This window comes from Paramormyrops kingsleyae, chromosome 19 (genome assembly GCF_048594095.1).
Source record: "Paramormyrops kingsleyae isolate MSU_618 chromosome 19, PKINGS_0.4, whole genome shotgun sequence".
In the NCBI taxonomy this organism is placed as follows: Eukaryota; Metazoa; Chordata; class Actinopteri; order Osteoglossiformes; family Mormyridae; genus Paramormyrops; species Paramormyrops kingsleyae.
In genome coordinates, this window is record NC_132815.1 from 15,764,149 (window position 1) to 15,786,296 (window position 22,148).

Here is a 22,148-nt window from a genome sequence, read left to right on the forward strand (position 1 = left end):
CAGGCACGATGACCAGCCCTGGAAGTTGTTAATGGTTAATTTAAGGAAAAGAAAGGAAGCCGATGTGTCAGCGTATACACTGATAGAAGATTAAGAAAAAGGCCTCTTGAAAAAAGGTTCCATTCATTACCACGAATAAGTAAGTAAATAAGAGCTGGACGAAGTTAGACTTGGGAGTGGCGCGTGTTTGCGGTGGCTGAGATTACGCAGGGTACGGACTATTCCTTAGCTGTTCTTATCGTTAGTTAAGAAAGTTTAACATTAAAAATGCTTCCTAAATCCAAAAATGGGCGGTGTCATTTTTATTAGGGCGCCATTAACATATGGAAGTCCGTTTCCGCCATACTAAAAAACATTGCTGGATATTAAGTCGTAATTATGAGATACTGTGTCGATATTATGGGATACTGAGTCATAATAATGATAATAAGTAATAACTATGAGATTTAAAGTCTAAATTATGAGATAAGATGGTTCAATCACATTCCTACATGCACTGTTTTCGCAGTGCGGGAAAGTTTCAGGTTCGATATTCAGTTTTAATATCTTTTAACAAAAGCAAGCCAAGCTGTTTTAAAATGCAAACTTTTACAAGCTGCGGCGCATTCCGATCATTCCTGCGCTTTTAGCCTTCTCGTTATTCCTGCTTAATATTAATTGTTAGTAGCTATGAAAATATACGCTATATATAATAATAGCGTCAGTAGGTGAAATGGTGCCTAGTATTGCGTAAAGTGACCTGTTTTCGTCACCCTAAAAATGACTGTTTACTAGGGCACTTGGCTTGCGCATGACTGCGCCCGCGACACACTTGTAACCTGTCCCTCACAGGTGGCTGCTGGCTTTACAGTGGTTACGCTATATATATATGGCTCTATTTTTAATCGCGCTTCGCCATTGGTCGGTTTCCGTGTATAGCGCCTTCCCACCCAATTTACTGTTCCGCTGAGGCTGAGGCATGGGCGTGTGTGCGGCCACCCGCCGTCAGCCCTGCTTCGAAGCAGAAATAGCAAATCAGCCTGACGGTAAATGCGCTCCGGCATCATTGTTTCCTAACCGCGTCCTCCATAGATGAACTGTAGCGCTTTGTGGAAACCCAAGGAACTCTAGCCTGCATGTATCGCAAAAAAAATTTAAATCGTAAAATACATTTTAATCTGCTTCCAGCTGTGTGGGAGATCTCTTGTCTTTTAAGTGGCCCTCACATAGCAATAACTCTAAGCGTGTATTATATGGTTCCTAAGGCTGACATTTAGGCTACATGTACTTGTTTTGGAATGTCTTCATTCAAAGTGATGCTCAATTCAGTGCATAAACCAGCCGGGTGTTACACTGTCATGGGTCTGAAATGGCATAGGCCTACTTGTATGGGTATCTTCGGCCTGTGGGTATCAGAGAAAAACCATTCCACAATGGCCACTTTATTATGTACATGAGGTCCTTAAACAAACAGCCTCCTAACAGGGAATAAAGTCCTTGAAACTGAACATAAACACCACAGATTTTGACTGTAGGCTGACCAGATAATCCATGTCAGGGGGGACACTTTAAGCTACTCCAGGTTTTACAAACTACTTTAAAACTGAAAGGCACCTGTGTTTAGCTAAATAGCTCACATCTTCTTGTGCTTTAACTGGTTTGATTGAAAAACTCATCTAGTTGTTATGCATTAACATTAGTGGCATATGCATGATTATAGGAGACTGACCAATCAGCACACAGCAAGAACTCGGTGCTTAACTGAGATCCAGGTCCTTTTAATTGAAATGGTAGTTTACAAATCCTGTCCTAGCTCAGAGTGTCCTCCCTGACATGGATTATCTGGTCACCCTGTTTGACTGTCATGTGATTGTTGGAACAAGAAGTGCAGGTTACAGTATCTCAGAAACAACCTGGGATTTTCACACACTATGGCGTCTAGAGTTTAGGGACGATCCTTGGATTAAATAAACATTCAGGGCATTTCTGTGGTTGAAAGTACCTCATAATGACAGTGGTCAGAAGTGAATCACCAGACCTGTGAAAATTAACAGAAAGACGACAAGTGATAACAGCTCAACACAACAGTGGTGTTCAGAAAGGCTTCTCTGAACAAATAGCTCATCAACGCTTAAGTGGTTCTGCGGAAAAAAAGTACTGTCCTACCCGGCACCGTGTAGGGGTACCTAATAAAGCAGGTCCTACCCAGCACCACGTAGGGATACCTAATAATGCGGGTTGTACCCGGCACCACGTAGGGGTACCTAATAAAGCAGGTCCTACCCAGCACCACGTAGGGATACCTAATAATGCGGGTTGTACCCGGCACCACGTAGGGGTACCTAATAAAGCGGATCCTACCCGGCTCTGCATAGGGGTACCTAATAGTGTGGGTCCTACCCGGCACTGCGTAGGGATGCCTAATAATGCGGGTCTTACCTGGTATCTCATAACGGTATCTAATGAAGTAACCACTGAATGATTATCTGATAAGGTGTCCAGAGCATGAATGTGTGGCAATCCTTGTCAACGCAAGTAAAAAAAAAAATCACTAAGTTCCAGTTTTTGTCCATTTCATTTATTTTTTACCTAATCACAGAGGCCAATGGTTAAGAAGTGAACCAGTGAAGGTTGCAAACAGCTGTTGGTTCACCTCTAAAGTACTTGATTAACGCTAACCCTAACCTTACCTCCAATGATGACCCAAGGTGTAAATGCCTTGGATGAGTTTGGTGGTTACGCACTGTTAAGAATAATCTGGACACGGGGAAGCTTTTGTTTGTAATTAACCTTTGAGAAAATACCACAAAGACAGATAATGGATCTTATTATTTTCATGGTTTTGGGGAAGGAATTACTAGAAAAGCAGAAGATTAGCTCATTGTTCCAGAGGGAGTGGCAGGGTGCAGAATTGAAAGCTCAGGACATGTGACTTCAGCCACGTCAGAACCCACACCGCTCTCACTTTAATTAATGCACATTGCTCTGAAATGAGTTACCATTTTCACAGTGGCCTTGTGAACCATATTGACAATCAGAATCAGAATCCTTTTATTCTTCTCTTTTCTGCCATTCCCTTTCCCCCTTTTCCCTGTTTTACACATTCATGTTTTGCATAAATGATGTGGTAATGGATTATCACACACTTGTCAAATGCCTTGGCATGACTGTGTAGTGAAAGGCGCTATAGAAACATCAATCTTTTTTTTATTTCGTGAATTATAAAAAGTGCAAGTGGTCGCATGGAGTATACAATAAAACACACTGCCAAGAGAAAAAAAAACAGAAATTAAAAATAGCATAAAATTACAGTTAGAAATAGAAATATATACAATTAATAAATAAATATATGTATAAATAAAGGTCAGGTAACCAGATTTTGGTGCAATAAAGCTTATAAAGTCAATAAAAGTAGTTAACCTGCTAGCAGGCTTCAAACCGTAGACGCCAACCGCTGCCACCTGTCCAGGTGTTTGAGCCTGATCTCAGCTTGGGGAGACTCTCTCTGGTCATCACCTTTTTTTTTTTTTTTTACTCTCAGCATCAGCCAATCATAAGAGTCATTCAAACATAAATTGAAAGCTTTAAGTCTTCGGTAAACATGGACATCCTGGTCAACCTCATCACTTAATTCAACAAAAGGTGATCAACAGTCAAACATCCTCTGGTGCATTGTTACAACCAGCATCAATGCTGGGCTGTTTGATACAATGTACAGGGTGGGTTGTTATGCATTTTTTCCTACCTTTCAAGTCAGAGACACCAATTTAGGATAGACATGTGAAATGGAAAATGTGATACGCTGAAGAAGGATGATGATGATGATGTGAATAAATACTCTCATGAACAAGTAAATCAATTTGATGGTATAGCCATAATGCAACACGGAGCAGAGTAATTAGGCCCGCACATATAATATGGAAAAGATGTAAAACTTAAACTTTTTTTAACACATACCAAACATTCTAGCACTCCCAAACAGCTAAAATAAATGTGTATCTTTTGGTTTTTACAGAATCTTTAGAGGAAAAACAGAAAGTACCCTTTTTTTAGAAAAAAATCTAAATATCCCCTCCCAAAAATAAAACAAACAAGCAACGGAACACAACAGCCAGACTTAGGAGCTATCCAAAAGTAATTAAAATTTATGAAAAAAAGAAAAAAGAGGTGAAATGTTTTGTTATATGGGTTACAAACACTAAATCTATGAGTACCTTTCAGTGTTGTATCTTAAACTTCTTAGATAAGAATGGAGATTACGTATCAAGGAGGTCTCTGGCAGCATTTAAAGTGACGGAGCTTGGGACACGTGCAGGGGTATAGCTAGAAAATCGGGGGGCCTGGACACACCGTGTCGTCTAATTGAGGCGGATATGCAAATGTGAATGTTTACATTGTTCAGTGCAGACACAGAACTTGGGGCCGTCATCAAAACTGGCGCTTCTACCAAAGTAACACGTAGAATTCTTACGCTCAGCTGTACTGAATAAGTCAAGTCTTAGAAAAATAAACACTTAAAATAATCACTTTGCATTCTATTAGAAGTACATTGTGTATCATCGACGCAGTCTATCCGCGACAGCTTCACACCTTTCCCTGCGCCCTGCTGGGAGTCGCTGTGACCGGTGTCGCCTTCTGCTGGCCGGCCGCGGTGCCTGGAGCCCGGCACGCCGCCCCACAAGCCGTCGGCCATATTGCCGTGCCTCGGTCACCGGCTGGGCGTGGGGGGGAGGGGAACCTGTTCCAGGCACACCTGCTGTTTTTGTGGCGGTGAGAAAAGCTCCGCATCAGGGGTCCCAGGGCCGAGAGCCGGGGCGTTGCGGTGGGCTGCCCGTGAAATGTATCAGTAATTGATCAACAGGTGCCTGGGGATTAATGCGGGACGCGGCCGGGTGCCTTTCAGGGCCGATTAGGGGAATTTGACGGGGGCTTTTTACACAGCAGCCGCTTTCGGTTTTTACTAACAAAGAGCCTTTTTCTTTCTTTAAACTTTGTGCCTTTAGCGACGGTTCACGCAGATCTGACCGGTGCCGTTTGCCTGTTGACCGCGGAGCTTCAGCAAGAGATTAATCCTGTAAAAAAATAGAGTTTTAAAAGGTTTTTGCGTTTTCGGGGATCCGCCACGATCACAAGGGCCTCCCCCAGCTCGCCCAAACTGAATTACCGCAGGGAATTCTTTTTTAGAAATTTACATAGCAGGAAAGTTTTATTTCTTTTTTTCTAGCTTAGTTTAGTTTGCTGGGACGCCTCCTCCTTTGTGTCCCTTATAGCTCTAAGTCGGGACCTTTCTAAAATACTCCGGCGATGGACTAGGCGCCCAGCCCACTTCGATTGAACTTAACGTAGTAATAATTTTAATTCTAATTATAATGATGATTAAGGGGGAGGGAGGCTGGCGGGCGTGATTCACGGGAGGGAGCGCCGGGCTGATTCATTCACTCCCCATCCCGTCTTTAAAGGGGACGTCCTTCGGCTGCGCTCTTTCAAACCTGTTTCTCTTCTTTCATTTCAGAGGAAGAACCTCGGCTGTGCCTCCGTCTGTCTCAAGGAGCCCGACTTTCCGCGTCTTCGCCGAGAACAGCGAGCGAAAATGCCAAAGCCGGTAAATATGCTTTAATGTCGTTTCATTTCCGTGACATTTCCCCCCTCGTATCTGCTTTGACGTCTGGGCAGCTCATACTCTGCAATGAAACATCCCGTAAGATGGGTTAGTAACCCACTATGTATATCTGGGTTAGGGGTTGATTTAAACGATACTTTTTATTTTCCCGCTAGGATTGATTGAGAAATATCCTGCTTTTAGTCTTAACTGGTTGTTATGGATTAGTTTGCTGTGTAAAGTTTAACAGGCTTAACAGGCATTGCGGTGAAGACGCGTCCGACCTCTGGGCTGATTGCTCAACTTTGTAAAGCCCGTATTTCTCATTTTGAATGTCATTTATATGTGGAAATTGGCTGCTTTCTCTCTCTCTGAAAGTCGTTTTTATGCTAGTCCAGCGCCTTCATTATAAACTATAGATAATTATGTAATCATTTAGTAATAAGTCCCCACTTATGCCTCTGAAATGTCACCATAAAAAATGTAAGGCAATGGTTTCATAGTCTGTGATGGAGTTTCACTTCTCCTGTGGGCAAAATGGAAAATATTTTAATGGCGACGTATATGTTGGTCAGAGTACTTGCTGGCAGTTACCTTAAAGGCAGTTAATAGGAAAGTAGGACAGAGAGGGTGATTTTTCCCGATCAGGAAGTTCAGCAGGACGTCACAGACAACCTCCCAGCACTGATCAGGCCAGACGGCAGAGCAGGGGCTGTCTTTGGCTGCCATACTGACCTGCATCTAGTCCCAAGGTGTGTCACGTTGACGTGGGTTCAATTTAGCCACCCTATGTACACCTTTTGCCTTTCTTTGTGTCATCCTGACGTCATAGCACTCCCACTATCAAACTGTCATCATTTACATTTATGTTTTGAAATGAAGTTATTTGCACAATCAATATTTTACTGTATTGCTGATGGAGACCTGCTCTCTGCTGTTAGGGGGGTATGTCAGTCGTCCGGGTGTTCAGTGATGATTGGGATTCGTTTCATCCTTGTGTATTAGTTTAGTTTCGTCACGGTTGTAATTGAAATCGAGTCGATTTGGGACCATAATTTAATGTGCGTCATTAAACGTGTGATGCTGCAGTGTGGCGACCCGTTAAGCTGCTGTTTAGGGATAGTTGTTCTGTCGTAACGCAGTGTCATATAAACTTATGGCCTCTTACCTTTTAAAAACGTGCATTCTTTCAAAACTGGAAATTGCGTACTGCAGTTTTTCTAGTCAGTTTCAGTAAAACCTAAAACGCCACGCAGGTAGCTTTAGCGAGGATGCGTGATCTCTGTGCTGGGAACACTGAGCTACGGACATTGCTGTTTTCTGTTGATATGTGCCAGTTTTTCGGCTGGCTGGCTCTCGCCTTTTGAACCCCGGCTTTGAAATGTGCTGCTGGTTTGTTTAGAAGCACGTTCCGGCTGTTGTGAGTGTTGCCTTGGAAATGAGGTCATCAGTGTGACAGTGTGTGTCTTCCCCTGGATGCACTGCTATAAATGCAAAATGGCCGGTGCTTTAAATAGGACCTGCTTTCTCTGTCCTGTTGCACACAATCAAACACTCTTCTGGTTAAACACCAGTGCTGATTTTTCTCTCTAAATATACTTGGAAATGAAAGGTATTTTCTTTGAAAGTTCAGATTACATTTACGCAGGAAGGCCTTACTTGGGTGAATGCATTCCTGAAAGTCCACACTAATTTTAAATTCATTATAGGAAAGTGCTTGCACATCATTTTTTTGGAATGTAATACAGTGCTTAATTTATTTATAAGTGTGCCATTGGCGGGAGGGCTGCAGTGAGCTATAAAGATGGCCATCGCCCATGCCGGCCATGTCCCATTCCTACTAGAAGTACATGAAGTCTCTCTGAAACTGGCACACTGAGTCACGCTGCAGAAATGCCTGTGACGGATGAGAGGTGTGGCATTTATCGACTCGCATGGGTGTTTCTTTTTGCGTCCGCGGCCATTGTGGTCACCATTTGTTCACCTGAATAATTGATCAGTGTATAATGGTGATACGCCTGCAGAGAATGTTATTCAAAGGACGTAACCGTCCGCAGTGTCGGATGTACGGATTCTGGTGCCTGTCCATGTCGACGGGGTTTGTTTGTTTAAACCAGATGCTAATCCAATCCCCAGCTCTCGATTTTGAGTAATCGTTGCCATAGAAATGGGTACACGTTCATTAAAATGTCCTGTGGTTTTTTTTCCCCTTTTCCTTTCCCACTGTGCAAGGAAAAAAAAAAAGTTTCAGTTGACAGCATTTGAATTGAATTGTCAGCTATTTTTAGCAGTAAAAACGTTCCTCCGGCCTGGTGCTGGTCCTATGAATCCTTTGACGGTTATATAGCCCTTTAGTGACGGGCTTTGAGGCTATGGAGTGAGGTGACCTTCAGTCGGGCCCCAGCGCTTCGGGATCTACTCATTAACCACTTTTTCTCTGTGTGGCTTAAACGCAGTTTAAATATTATTCACCTTCGGGTCCGGATGAGGGATCCGCTTCATCGGCCAGTCCCGACAGGGACCGTGTGATCTTTGTGTCCTGCTTTGTGATCCCTTCCACCCCCCTGTTGACACCTGTCTGGCATGAAAATGCCCAGCCTTGTTTGTTCCTCGCTTTGAAGTTACCCCCCCTCCTCCTCCTGGTTTCACTCTTTCACTGATTCCCCCCACCCCCGATTATCGGACCGTGCAGTCGGTTCCCGGCGATGGGATCCAATATCGCAACATGACATCATAGAAACATCCAGCAAACCCCCCCCCCCCCCCCCCCCCGTTGTCTGCTAACCTGCCCACCGTCGCGTCAGCCGGAAGCTCGGCCTCGTGGCCCTCGGCGCCTCTCGCCGGGAGGACATCTGTCAGCAGCCTGCGAAAGGCAGATTCTGTTTCACAACAAAGATGGCCCTCCGTATAAACAAAAGGCATCCAGCAGCTGCCAACAAACGGCGTTCAGGAAATAGCCGGCGCTGGCGCGGGCTGGGCGGCACAGGGGCGGTGCCCCGCGTGTCTGTGTGCACTCGGCGTGGCACCGTTCATCCGGAGATGACCGGCATGGTGTTTGCGGGGCGTCTTTCCAGTGTAACGTAAATGAGGGTGATGTAGTGTTTCCCAGCCCCTCTCTGCGCAGCCATCAGCCCCCGCTGCTGCTGGAGGAAGCCCGGCAGGGCAGCAGTGAAAGGCATTCTTTGTTTTGCCATGTTAATGGATCCCCCCCCCCCCACCCCCTGCATGCCATTTCCCAGAAGTAGGATCCCCCCCCCTCTAGACACGCTAATGCTAACGATGGATCCAGGCTGCGTCCCTCCCCACCCCAAACTGCCCCCTTTTGTGATTCTGGGCTCCCAGTGTAGCTGCCCTCCTTGTCCCCGTGTGTGTGTGTGTGTGTGTGTGTGTGTGTGTGTGTGTGTGTGTGATCAGTGATAGTTTGAGGTGCAGAGTCTTTCTGTCTGTTCCTGTTCGGCGTTTAGCCATGGCTGTGCCTCTTGGCGAAGCCCAAACGCCCCCTGACCTCGTTCAGCTACTCGGCGTGGGCAGCAGGGAGGAGGCGCAAGGCGGAGTGGCTCCATTAGCCAGCCCCGCAGGTGGGAGGTGCTTCGCTGAGATGGGAGATGGACTGTCGTAGCTCCTGCTCGCTGCCAGTGTTATATGCAAACGTCCCTCATGCTTTACACGGTGTGTGTGTGTGTGTGTGTGTGTGTGTGTGTGTGTGTGTGTGTGTGTGTGTGTGTGTGATGGCCTCTGCCTCTTGTCCAGAGTCAGAATTAAGTAAGACCTTTTTGTTATGGGCGGGGCCCTCACAGGTCACATGGTACAGCCGGGGGTGTTTATCTTTTTGTTATTAATCCCTCCCACGGGCCCCAATTGCTCCCCTCCTACTGCCAGTGTTTGAGCCACATCGTCACTCTGTGTGAGACGCCCTGAGATTATGCTTTTTATTCAATGATATTACGTTTTTTTTTTTTTTTTTCCACCCCAGCATACCGCGAAATACAGTCCCGTTCTTAACCTGCGAGTTCTCTGACGCTGCTTTCACTTTAAGTTGTGTAAGATACGCCAATGTGGAGCTCATTTGTGGTGGATTTAGGGGCTCTTCTGGTGACTGATGTTGGCGTTTGTTCAAAACCTGACTCCAAAGCACCTCAGACAGACAAGAGTCTGGTTCTACTCTAACTGAAGGGCAGTGAGGGATGCCTTTCTTTCACAGCCTTGCTGTGCTGCTGTTGGTTTGTAGAACATTCCTTATGGCGCGGAGAGCCTGTGTTGGAGTGCGTTAGTGCTGGGTTGATTGCGATGCTCCATCCGTCCATCTCCTGGTTGCAGTGCTGCAGCAATACCACTTCGCCCCTCCCAGTACCTTCTGCGGCCCCCGCTCACGGCCTCTCTATCCCCACAGGTCAATGTCCGCGTCACCACCATGGACGCTGAGCTGGAGTTTGCCATCCAGCCCAGCACCACGGGGAAGCAGCTCTTCGACCAGGTCTGTGCTACCTTCACCCGCTCTTCCTCCCCGCCTCGTGATCTGCTGTTCATCCACCTCTCTTCTCTGGACGCACGTTACCTACCTATTTCCTGCATACACGCTTCCCAGTGCCGGTTGCTGTCCGACTCGCCCGTGCTAAGAGCATTACGCAGCAGTCACGGCGCAGATAATCAGCTGATTTGTGTGGCGTTTTGCTTCTGAAGATCTATATTGTCCTAGAACCTTTTTGCCCATAAATAAATATTATCCTGGATATGGAATCAGCCTGGACTGGCAGAGGATTCAATTAAAGAGCAATTTACCATTTAAATCTGGAAATGGAAAAGTAGTTGTCCAGTCTATTCAAGCTGGCCTGCCACCAAAATCTGGACTGTCTCCGGCTGTACATGTAGATGTGCAGAATCGGAACCCAGCCTGTTCCTCTCTGTTCGGGCCAAAGACTTTGGCGGAGCCCCTGCACTGCCCTACTGGGATCGAATGATCAGAGAGAGTGAAGCTGGGAATTCGGACGGGGCTCCATGCAAACGGTCGTTAAGGAACAGGCCTGCGCTCCCCCCGTCTCAGCTAGGCCTTGAAAACGGGAAGCCTCCACAGTTTACAGCACAACAGAGGCCCTGGGCAATGATAAGGGCTTATCTGCACACAAACGGGCGAGGCTGGGCATTAGAGGGGTGACAGGCGGGCGGGAGGCCAGGAAGCTGAATCGTCAGGAACCCTGCAGCCAGAGGGACCCTGCAGCCAGAGGGACGCTGCACGGCCAGCTTGGGCCCTGGGCTGACGGCTGGGCGCGGTGCATCAGGAAGTTCAGAACCTTCCTCTCGCTGACGCGTCCCCTGAAATGAAGCTTCCGATACTGCTGGGCATTCCACATGTGAAAAAATGCGCTTCTGTCACCACGGAAGCCCACGGGGCGTACTCAGGCGGAACCGGTACCTACCTGACGGGTTTGTCAGAAGAATGTCAGATTTTTAGCTCTGATGTGAGTCTTGGGATGCTTTTGAGGCTGTGTGGGCCCTACTCGGGGGGTGTAGGGTGACGCTCCGTACTCGGTACCCCAGAATTAATCAAGTGGAACCAGCGTGCCGAGTATGGCCAGGTACCGAATCTCGTCTCGGTCGTGACGTACTTTTATATATTTAATAAGATTTTATCAGAGAAACAGGTTTAATTTCCACTGTCTGAGGTCAAATTTGATGTTGCTATGAGCTGCAGCAGTCAGATGACTTAAGAAGCATGGAAAGGCCGCAAGGTGATGTAATGAGGGCGTTCGCGTGGCCCTAATGGCCGCTGTCGTCCCCGCCTGAGTGCTGGCCCCGCCCTTCTGCCCAGCTGGAAATGCTGAGTGTTCAGTCCTCCAGCCCCGAGCCCCTCCCTGACCTCCGCGTACGGGCCCGTGTGAAAAACGGCGTGGTTTGTGTCCGGCGCCGTCACGGCTGGTGTTTCCGCCTGGGATCCCTTTTGACGGCCCTCCTGTGTACCCTAACCCCCCCCCTGCCCCCCCAGCCACTTGTGTTGAGCCCAGCTGGGGCTCTCATACCAGCGAGACTCGCCAATCCAGACCCCGCTGTCGCGTCCGCGGATAAGGGATCTGCGATTAATGCTGCCAGTGAGGCTTTATCTACTTCAGCTTGAGTTTGTCTTCGATTGTTGCGCTCGAGAGTGGCGTCACTCTCAGAAACTCCCTTCAGCTCGGAGCAGGAGCGGAGCGGCCTCTGGAATGCCATTCCGGCCTCTGGTTTCTCCTCTTCCTCCTTATCTGGGGGAGCCACCCTCTGATGTCCTTTTACGATGTGCGTTTGTGAATAGCAAACGCTGGCTCGCCCATTAGATTGTATCATTAGCGTTATGCTAGCTGACACCATTTTCATAATATAAGATAAAATGCCATCTGCACCTACTCCAGCGCTCATGAATCCTACATTGAGGCCTGCCCCCCCCCCCATCCGTCCCAAGGCAAACGGCCGCATGAATGGGCTGATTGTGTCCAGAAGTATTTAATCAGTGGTCAGTGCTGAGGAAGAGTGCTGCTCTCCAGTTTCTGCCGGGAGTTGATTTGCCCGCTTGGTCCGGCTCCACTGCACCGGCCCCATCTACAGAGTCTTTCATTGGCGTGAGGATCTGGGACTGGCTCGTATGCCAGCTGCCTCATTTCGAGGTCACCGCGGCATGTGTGTACCCCTCCTCCGCGCCCCCCTGACACCCCCCCCGAGGAATCCGCAGGCAGGCCGGAGAGCCTCCACTTCCGGGTTCCACTCCTGCAGTGGCCGTTTGGGTTTAGGTGCTCGCGTTCCTCAGAACGCCTGAACAGCGACACGCTGCTGTTCTCGGTGCCTGGGGTGCACGTTATCCACGTCTGCTCGTCCTCGTGCGATGACGACGGGCGCTATCGAGTGACACGGTCGGTGACTGCCCTCGCTCTGGGTGGCCTCCTCCTCACCTAGGCGGGCCTGACATCTGACCCCGTCTGGAAGACTGTGATTAACCCTCAGCGTGCGACGCCCCGTGCTTTATTAATTACATGGATTTTTCATTAATTTGGGTGTTCCCAATGATGGCCCATTGGCATAACACTTCCTCTTCCTCTGATTTATATACCCTCATATATAGGAATATGTATCTGTACAGCTGTTTTTCTATTGATGCTTTTAAGGGCAGTTGGTGTTCTGGGCTTGTGTATTATATGCAAGTGTATGTGTATATACCTGTGTGTGTCTGCCTGTATATATACCTGTGTGTGTAATTTATAATTGTTCTGTATCGCTGCATTACATACACATGCAAACAGGTCAATATATTGTAGATTGTGAATATTATTGCTTTCATGTTTGATGTTTTATTGATTCAGGTGTGAATGATTAGTGGATACTTTTCTAACTTTGTTTTAGCTTCTTTACTTCATTCCAAATTCTCGAATCTTCTTGCTGCTTGCCAGTTAACCTGGATGGTCCATCACGATGCTTGCCTTGTTTCTTTGTGTGCTGTTACCTTCTCTGTGATGACTTTGTTCCTTGGTTAACCCAAAGCTACCGGTTATCCTGACCGCCTAACCCGCTAACCCTAAGCTCACGGTCTGCATTCCTCACAGGTGGTCAAGACCATCGGTCTGCGGGAGGTTTGGTACTTTGGCCTTCAGTACATGGACAGCAAGGGATATCACACCTGGCTGAAACTCGATAAAAAAGTAAGGAAGGTTGAAGCCGTTGTTTGTCTTTCACAGCCCGCTGGGAGGCAGGCAGGGGCCCGAACGGGGGACGATGCGGGGGCCCCTCTGTGTTCCGGGGTTTCATCTCAATGGAACCGTCATGTCCTGAACAAGAGACGCACAATGTATTTAATACGGTGTTTCCTGATTCGGTCCTTGGGGACTTGCAGACAGTCTGCGTTTTAGGACTGTGGATTGTCTGGCTGGGAGGGAGCAAAAACTTGGACCCACTGTGGGTCCCCGAGGACCAGAGTGGGGAGCACTGAGTTTACGTAAAGGCATCAGCTAATTATCGTTTAAAAATCAAAATATTGGCATCGGTCCGATGGGTAGCAATATCGATCATGACTGACACAATATTTAGACGTTAGGCAGTATTCAAAGTTAATAGCACCAGAGCTTGAGACATTAGTTACTAAAATAGTGGAGATAGCGGATCATCCAGTGCAGTCTATTTTCCGTAATGGAGGACGAGGGATTCCGTCAGCTTATTCGCCACTTAGAACCTCCCAAGTCGGAGCGACTTCCCTGACATCTCACTGCCTGATTATATACGGCTGTTACACATTGCCGAGATCTTAGGAAGTAACATCAGGTTCTCTGCAGATCTGTGGCGATCAGAGGTTAGCTGCTTATCGCTATCGGCGTCTGCCGAAAGTTTCTAAATTGGTGCAGCACGCTCCTGAACGGACTGACATTTAATGCATTGACTAAAGTGTAAATGAAGCCTCAGCCTGCAGAGACTGACACTGTCGGCTCTCGCCTGCTGTCGGTTCCCCTGCATGTGGCTGATCTTCATCCCCTCCATCAGCCCAAGCCGTCAGCTGAAATATTTAATTAAAAAATGCCATCAGTAAGTGAAGCTGCCCCCTGTGGAGGATATTGTTCAGTGAGGCCGCCACTGCGCGTAAGGAGGTGAAGATCTCGGGTGTCGGGTTCCATTGGGTGTCAGCGGACGCCGTTTAGCCGTGCAGAGGTCAGCTGGCTGCCCAGGTGCCATTTAATTAAAGACTGAAGCTTCATGTTCTCCAGTCGTCGGAGCTGAGCTTCTTTTTTTTTTTTTTTTTTTTTTTTTTCTTCCTGGGGTTGTGAAATTCCCCAAAGAGTGCGGAGTGTCTGACTCCCATGTGTGTGTGGCCCTGAGGACCTTCTGGGCAGGAGACCATTTGGCTCGAAGCTCTCCCAGCCAGCACAGGATTTAGCAGAATCCTGCATAGCGCTTTACCTATAACTCGTATCTCGCCCTGACGTGAATGATGGTGTGGCTCAGTCGGTTAGCATGCTGTGTTTGTGATCAGAAGGTTGGTGGTTCAAATCCCAGGGTCGGCAGAGTGATTTCACAATTGGGCCCTTGAGCCAGGGCCCTTAGTCCTCGGAGCAATTGGGGATTATCTGACCCCACTTTCTCAAAAGCATGCACGTCATTTTGCATAGAAACATCTGCTAAGTTAATGTAGCGTAAATGAGTAATTGGGACATAAGAGTCGCAGTGGGAGCAGCGTCCTCACAGCATGTCATCTGAGAGCAGTGTCATCCGTAGGGACTCGGGGCTTTTAGAGGATGCTTAGATCCTACCCCGGACGTCCTTGGCATGACGCAGGCTGGCAGCAAGTGGCAGTGATGGCGAACAGATGGCCCTATCTTCCCCTTCCCCTCTGCTCCCCAGGTGGCATCCCAGGACGTGAAGAAGGAGAACCCACTGCAGTTCAAATTCCGGGCCAAGTTCTTCCCAGAAGACGTGTCCGAGGAGCTGATCCAGGACATCACGCAGAAGCTGTTCTTCATGCAGGTGAAGGAGGCCATCCTGACCGACGAGATCTACTGTCCCCCGGAGACGGCCGTGCTGCTTGCCTCCTACGCCGTCCAGGCCAAGCACGGGGACTTCGCCAAAGACGTGCACCGCGCCGGATACCTCACTTCTGACCGCCTGCTGCCCCAGCGGTGAGTGCCTGTCTCCAGAGGACCACAAGGGGGCAGCTGACCAGTCTCTAGGCCGCAAAATGGGGGCACCATCAGTGATTAGCGTCACGTTGTGTTATCGATGACCAAAACGACCAAACTGTGGATGCTGTCAGAGTATCCTGGGGTTTCCCCATAACCCAGTGCTGGTTCCAGTGGTGTCCTCCTGGTCTTAAAGTCCCCCATCTCTCTGCCCTCAGTGTGCTGGAGCAACACAAACTCTCCCGAGAGCAGTGGGAGGAGCGGATCCAGGTGTGGCACGAGGAGCACCGCGGCATGCTGAAGTAAGCCGAGCGAGGCCGTCACTGAGCGCGGCCCGGCCCCGCCGACACGGCGGGTCATCTCGGGCCAGCGCCGCCTCTCATGGGCTCGTGTCGGGTTTCAGGGAGGACGCCATGCTGGAGTACCTGAAGATAGCGCAGGACCTGGAGATGTACGGCGTCAACTACTTTGACATCAAGAACAAGAAGGGCACCGAGCTGTGGCTGGGCGTGGACGCCCTGGGGCTCAACATCTATGAGAAGGAGGACAGGTGAGTCGCCCCCAGACCCCAACTGTGTCGAGTGTCTGTCTATCGCACAGCTCACCAAGCAGCTATGGGTTAATCTCTGCTAGACTCCCCTGTCCATATACTGCGTCTGTCCATCCATCCATCTGGCCGTCTTCAGTATGCTTATCCTAGTCTGGGTGGCGGAGGGTCCCAGTGCCCATCTCGGGCTGGGCTGCCTGTAACTACATTTATTCAGTTTTTTTTTTTTTTTTTAAACATCTTTGCTTATGTGAACATTTCCTGAAAAGTGTCTCCAGGCTGCTCGGTCTAAGGCTCTGCCATTAAAGCCCAGGCCCAGCAGGGCTGCTGCTCGGAGCCGCCGTTAGAGGCTCTCCCTGTCGGCGGACGCGTCCCGTCAGTCACTGACCCCCCCAGTCCGTCACAGGGCCGTGGACCGCAGCTTCGGACAAACATGACTGTGCCACCGCGGTCAGTGACCTGAGTTTCTCTGAGCCATGATATCCGCAGGCGTGTATTTAAAGCTCAGGCTGACTCGGACCTCCGTGGGCTGGGCTCTGGGTGTCATTCCATCTCGGGGGGGGGGGGGGGGGGAAATCCCCTGAAATTGTCACCCATTACACAGACCTTCTGTTATGTTCCTGCTCAGCATCTTTACTAACTTGATCAACGTGGTTTGACAGCTGTTCTTTTTAACATGGTCACACTGAAACCTTTTGTGGAGAAATCCATGGTTTTCGGGTCTAGTAGAGCGTGAGACACACACACACACACACACACACACACACACACACACTGGGTGCAGTGTTGTCTGGGCTCAGAGAACAAATGCCTCTCTCCTGCAGTGCCCTCGCTCTTGCCGTAACCATGGCTACCCGGACTGGTTTTTCAGGCAGCGCTGGCCTTAAGAATGTGGGGCCGGCCTCAGAGCCGGGGCCCAGGGAGACGGATCCAGGCGCTTAACCCTTGGGGCCCCACCGCCGCCACCCGCCCGCACGGACACAAGGCCGCTTTTATGGCGACAGAGCGGCCTTTGTGAGGCCGGGTCCCCACGGTGCGGCACGAGTCCCCCACGCACACATCCGGGCCAGGCCGGCCCTGCCCGTCGAGTCTCTCAAGCTGCGTTTGTGTGCTTTGTAAACGTCGAAACTCCTGGGAATGCGTGAATCACTCCAGACGCGCCTCACGCCTTTCATACCTGAAATGTCAGTTTTCGGCTGGCGTGGGGTTTGTCGGTCTCTCGCCCTGCCGTAGGTAAAGAGGCAGCTGACTGGCATTGGCATCTGCCAAGCTGAACGTCCAGACCCCGGGGTCCTCCCTGACCCCAGCCCTTGTTTCTGCTGCTGGTGCACGTGGGCTTTTCAGTCGCTTTTTAAAGCTCCCGTCATTTAGCAGTCTGGCTCCCCAGCCCTGGCGTTTCATGCCGCGATTCAGGGCTTTGTGTGACACGCAGGCCAGCATCAGACTGTACTAGTTTGCAGGCATGGGATTGGAGAGCACTGATACGCCCACAGATTCTCGCGCGAATAGGAATGAGTGTCTGCATAATAAATAGTGGTTTCGATGGGCAGAAAATGGGCAGCTAATTGGCCGGCCTGAAGTGGCTTTTGTTTTCTTATTCCCATCCTGATTTCCTCTTCTCAGACTGACTCCGAAGATTGGATTTCCCTGGAGTGAAATCAGGAACATCTCCTTCAACGACAAGAAGTTCATCATAAAGCCCATCGACAAAAAGGCTCCGGTAAGTGACACCCCCCCTCCCCCCCGGCGTTTGGTATGATGCTCGGCGTGATGGGCGGGGCTCTAATGGGAGCCCGTAGAAGCAGACTCTGTTTACCTCACCGTAAAATGACCCTGTGTCCCCCCTGTGTCGGCATGTGGCACAGTGAACAGACTCTGGCCATTGTCTCGCACAGTAATATTATAGATGTGATTTACAGTCCATTTGTAAAAGAAGGACCTCTGGGTGTAAATGCACACCTGAGCATGTCCCCAGCGTGTCCCGTCAACTGCCTATCCGATGGCGCCGGCAGAAAGCAGGCCCCGACCCGATAGCATAGCGGTCATTGACCTGCCACTGACCTCACACCTGGCCATGTGGTGCCGACCAGGCCCCACCCGCACCCAGCAAGCCCCACCCCCATGAGCTCCGCAGCATTTGACAGGCCCTAAAGCGAGGAGATAATCCCCCTCGATTCTATGAAGGGAGACCCAGGTTACTTGGTTACTGGGTTGAACAGCCTGGGATGTTGTAACCATGGGCGTGAACTGAAGAACATGAACGCTGTTACAGCATGCAGTGAGTGCGTAACCGCTGCACGGGTACAGTCAGAGGGCGCAGGTCAACTGTGAGCGGTCAGCATCATGATCCTGTAAATAGCTAACGTGATACATTGGGAAAGAGTGTCACCTACAGGAGGCCATGGGAACTGCAAGTAAACAGAGTAACCATGCAACAGGTTGTGGTCAAACAGTTACTACCTCAGCTTCTCATCTATGTAATATGAGGGTTTTCTTTACACGGCCGAGACCGACGAACTTGCAGGAACAAATGACACATTTTTATAATAGATTTGCTAACGTGTTTGGTGAGAGGCAGGCATGCAGAGCTGCACGTCTGCTCCGCCCGCTGCTTTTCCTCACGCCACGAGCTGCCTCACATAACATTGCCACCCCCCCCGCCCCCCCCCCACAGGACTTCTTGTTCTATGCCCCCCGACTGCGCATCAACAAGCGCATCCTGCAGTTATGCATGGGCAACCACGAGCTGTACATGCGACGCCGCAAACCCGACACCATCGAGGTGCAGCAGATGAAGGCGCAGGCCCGTGATGAGAAGCACCACAAGCAGATGGAGAGGTAGGGGTGGGGCTGGGGGGGGGGGCATGCCTTCCACGCGCAAGGAGGTGTGGGGTGGGCATCTGTCTATTGTGTGATTATTGGCAAGACTATATAATGCTGGACTTGGACCTCGTTTGCGTTCCCAGTGTAAGATTACGATCCTCTGAGCCATGTGCAGTACAGAGTGGAACTGATTTTTTTTGTTGGTTAATTTACATAATGAATATTAATACTTTAAGGTAATGGGAGACGGAGGGGAGATTACTGCCTATCTACCAAAGATAACAGCATACATTCCACATTGGACACAGTTACCGGGCACGCTACATGAAGCCGGTGTGATTCAACAGGACTCGTGACAGTAGTGCACCGGTTAACAACCGATAAACTAGCAGCTTAAGGGGTTTTTAATAAATCAAAGTGAATAGTATTCAGTTCCTTGATAGTTTCTGATTTATAAGGTTTAAAATAGTTTATTAGTTATTAGGATAGTTGTCTTTCTGTAATGAAATTATATGAAGATTTCATAGATTAACACCCACGTGTTAATACCGCATCTGGCCGCAGCTACACTGGTAACAAACAATATGGCCGTAGTTTTCAGTACACCGTGAATCTCCCCATTCCAATGTCAGATCCCCAGGCAGTGCCCCCGGCCGCGTCTCCTTTATAACCCCCCCCCCCACCCCACCCCCACGCGTCACTGCACTTTGTGTCGTCGCTCTTATCTGCAGAGCCCAGCTGGAAAATGAGAAGAAGAAGAGGGAGGCCATCGAGCGGGAGAAGGAGCAGATGGAAAGAGAGAAACAGGAGCTGATGATGAGGCTGTACCACATCGAGGAGAAGACCAAGAAGGCCGAGAGAGGTGAGGGGCCTCACCAGGGCCCTGGGGGGGGGGCACCCATTACAGGGGAGTCTCGAGACGATGCAGTCGCTCATCGGGCTGTAAGGGGTTAATCGTTTCCAGATTTCCTGATTGACCTTTGTGCACATTAGCTGAAGATATTAATATCTGCAGAGTCATCTGGTTGACTCTGCTCTCTGATCCCTAAAGTACCTGAGTCTAACTCAGTCCTAAAGTGTAAAGACCAGAGTTATTAAGCAAATCCAGCGTCTATCCGAGACTTTCTGCATTTACACGCCGTTGGAGAATCGGGTCACCGGGGATCCTGCAGGTCTGGGCAGCATGTAGCTGTGGGCCCTGGGGCTGAGCTCCGAGGCGGGCTGTCGCTGCACTGACGGTTGTGTTGCCTCTGCAGAACTGCATGAGCAGATGCAACGCGCCATTCAGCTGGAGGAGGAGCGCCGGCGGGCAGAGGACGACGCCATGCGCCTGGAAGTGGATCGCCAGGCCGCGCTGATGGCTAAGGAGGAGCTGGCCAGGCAGGCTGAGGACCAGCTGAAGAGCCAGGAGCAGCTGGTGAGGAAAGGGGGATGGGGGTGACCTGGATGGGTGGTGGGTTCATGGGAAATGTAGTTTTTTGACCGCCTGATTAGCTATACAGGAAGTGGGAGGTGTTGTTTGTGTGTAAGTCTCAGTTGGGTCCCTCTGTCAGGCTGCGGAGCTGGCGGAGCACACAGCACGGATCGCCCTGCTGGAGGAGGCTAAACGCCGTAAGGAGGTGGAGGCCAACACGTGGCAGCTCAAGGTGAGCGTGATGCTGCAACACGCCGCGATGGCTTCTCAAAGAGCATCCGAGTGGTTCAGTGTGCCGACGTCTTTCAGTGGCGTGCCGAATGGGCACTTGAGAGCAGGAAGGGTTTGAAACTGCCGATTGTCTCTCAGGCCGAAGAAGCTCAGAAGGACCTGGAAAAGACCAAGGAGGAGCTCCATGGGGTGATGATGGCCCCTCCCCCTCCTCCACCGCCCCCCGTCTACGAACTCATGGACGACAACGAGCAGGAGGACGGTGAGGAGAGCAACAGCAGCTACAGTGCGGAGTTCCAGAATGAGGGCATCAATGATCACCGCAAGGAGGAGGACCGCCTCACCGAGGCTGAGAAGAACGAGCGCGTGCAGAAGCAGCTGCAGGTGAGCCACGCCCCCTCCAGCCCTCAAACCCCACCCACCGCTCTGTGTCAGCTCGATATCATTTCAGATCTCTCATTTCCTGGTTTGGCTGGTTCGTGTATCTGATGGCCGGCTCAGATCTTGCCATGTACACTGCGTTACTGACATTGCCTTACTTTGTTTGAGCTGAAATCATGGTAGCTTTGTGTCTGTGGCAGTTCCCAGTCACCCTGACCTCCTCGCTCCCCCTCCCGCCCCCCAGGCTCTGACCTCCGAACTGGCCCAGGCCCGTGACGAGAGCAAGAAGACCCAGAATGACCTGCTGCACACGGAGAACGTGCGTGCTGGCCGCGACAAGTACAAGACGCTGCGGCAGATCCGTCAGGGCAACACCAAGCAGCGGATCGACGAGTTTGAGGCCTTGTAATGGCCGCGTCCTGTACCCGGGCTCTGCCCGGCGCCCCTTTCTGAGTGGTCGCTGCACTACCCCCACCCCCCCCACCCTGTAGACACGCCCCCTTCACCCTGCGACGGAGAGTTCCTGTAACACCGCCGTGCCAAACTGAGTTTTCCCGATCTAGCGAATCTGTACGCTATCGCTGTCACCAAAATGACATCTGACACGGACAAAAAAAAATGCCGCTTTTTTTGTAGCCAAGTAGCTAAAAACAAAAGTGAAATCGTGAGAGAGGGTGGCAGCGAGTGTCCCGCTGAGAAGGGGGCTGCTTCTTGGGTATGGAGGGATCACTCAGAAAGAGTATCAGCCCTAAGCTGCCCTAAGACAGCCCTAAGCTGCCCCGAAAAGCCGACCATCTATTCATTTTATTTTCCATTATATTTGAACACTTCCACTTGTTTATGTCCAGGAATCATGCATAGGTGAGTGTTTGTATATGGGTCATTCCAAAAAGGGTATTTCAGCCTACTTTGTATATTTTTGCTATTGCAGTATAACAAATTTAATTTGTATTATAAAGTTCCTATATGAACCAAAATAATGGTAGATTTGTGTTCTATATAGTTGATTTAAAGAGATTTATTTGTAAATTATTACTTTTTTTTTATTAGTATATACTTGACTGCATGTTATTAAATCAGTCTAGGAAGCTGTTAGATGTTGATTTTGTCACGCAGCTTTTCGCAGTTAATCGTGACCCTCCAGAGGCTGTCTGGTGGCCGTCACCCTGGGGCTGTGGACAGATGTTCTCCTCAAAGCACTATGCTTTAAATACTCCAGGGCCTGGCTGGAGCTTAACCTCTCTTCTGTTAATTTTTAAGATTCAGGATTTTGCAGCCCTGTCTGGGTAGAGCAAGAAATGTGCCGTCATGTAAATTTACAGGAATTAACAGCGTGCGAAATCTAAACGGCGTAACATTTTCCCCTCTGTATTGCTGTCCTGTATTTAAGCTTTTTTTTTTTTTATGAAGTGTTCAACATTATGGGCAATAATAAAGGAAAGCCGTGACAAAGGTCTCTTGGTGTGACACTTAAGGGTGGTCTTTGCAGGGTAGAGGGTAAGGCTTTTACTAAAACGCAGTTCTCGGAAGCCCTGCTGCTGTCCAAGTGCAAAG

The 22,148-nt window shown here is 49.6% G+C and overlaps 1 protein-coding gene across 4 annotated transcripts; it reads left to right on the top strand.

Annotated features, from left to right (window-relative positions):
* The first annotated feature begins 120 nt into the window (after positions 1-120).
* Positions 121-22,050, top strand: ezrb (ezrin b). Of its 4 annotated transcripts, none has more exons than XM_023839393.2 (14): positions 121-139; positions 5,492-5,581; positions 9,969-10,052; positions 13,141-13,236; positions 14,924-15,198; positions 15,417-15,500; positions 15,602-15,748; positions 17,369-17,465; positions 18,420-18,583; positions 19,300-19,430; positions 19,825-19,985; positions 20,122-20,214; positions 20,352-20,597; positions 20,839-22,050. In XM_023839393.2, the coding sequence occupies exons 2-14, from the start codon at positions 5,570-5,572 to the stop codon at positions 21,001-21,003; spliced, it is 1,755 nt and encodes a 584-aa protein (XP_023695161.1). In that variant the 5' UTR covers positions 121-139; positions 5,492-5,569; the 3' UTR covers positions 21,004-22,050. The 4 variants fall into 4 exon arrangements, with proteins under 4 accessions (XP_023695161.1, XP_023695158.1, XP_023695160.1 ...); XM_023839390.2 differs by lacking the exon at positions 121-139 and adding an exon at positions 4,595-4,749; XM_023839392.2 differs by lacking the exon at positions 121-139 and adding an exon at positions 4,710-4,801.
* The last annotated feature ends 98 nt before the right edge of the window (positions 22,051-22,148 follow it).

Coding starts and splice junctions, on each gene's coding strand:
- ezrb (XM_023839393.2), top strand. Junction 10,053..13,140: donor GGAAGCAGCTCTTCGACCAG/GTCTGTGCTACC, acceptor CATTCCTCACAG/GTGGTCAAGACCATCGGTCT. Junction 19,986..20,121: donor TGAAGAGCCAGGAGCAGCTG/GTGAGGAAAGGG, acceptor TCCCTCTGTCAG/GCTGCGGAGCTGGCGGAGCA.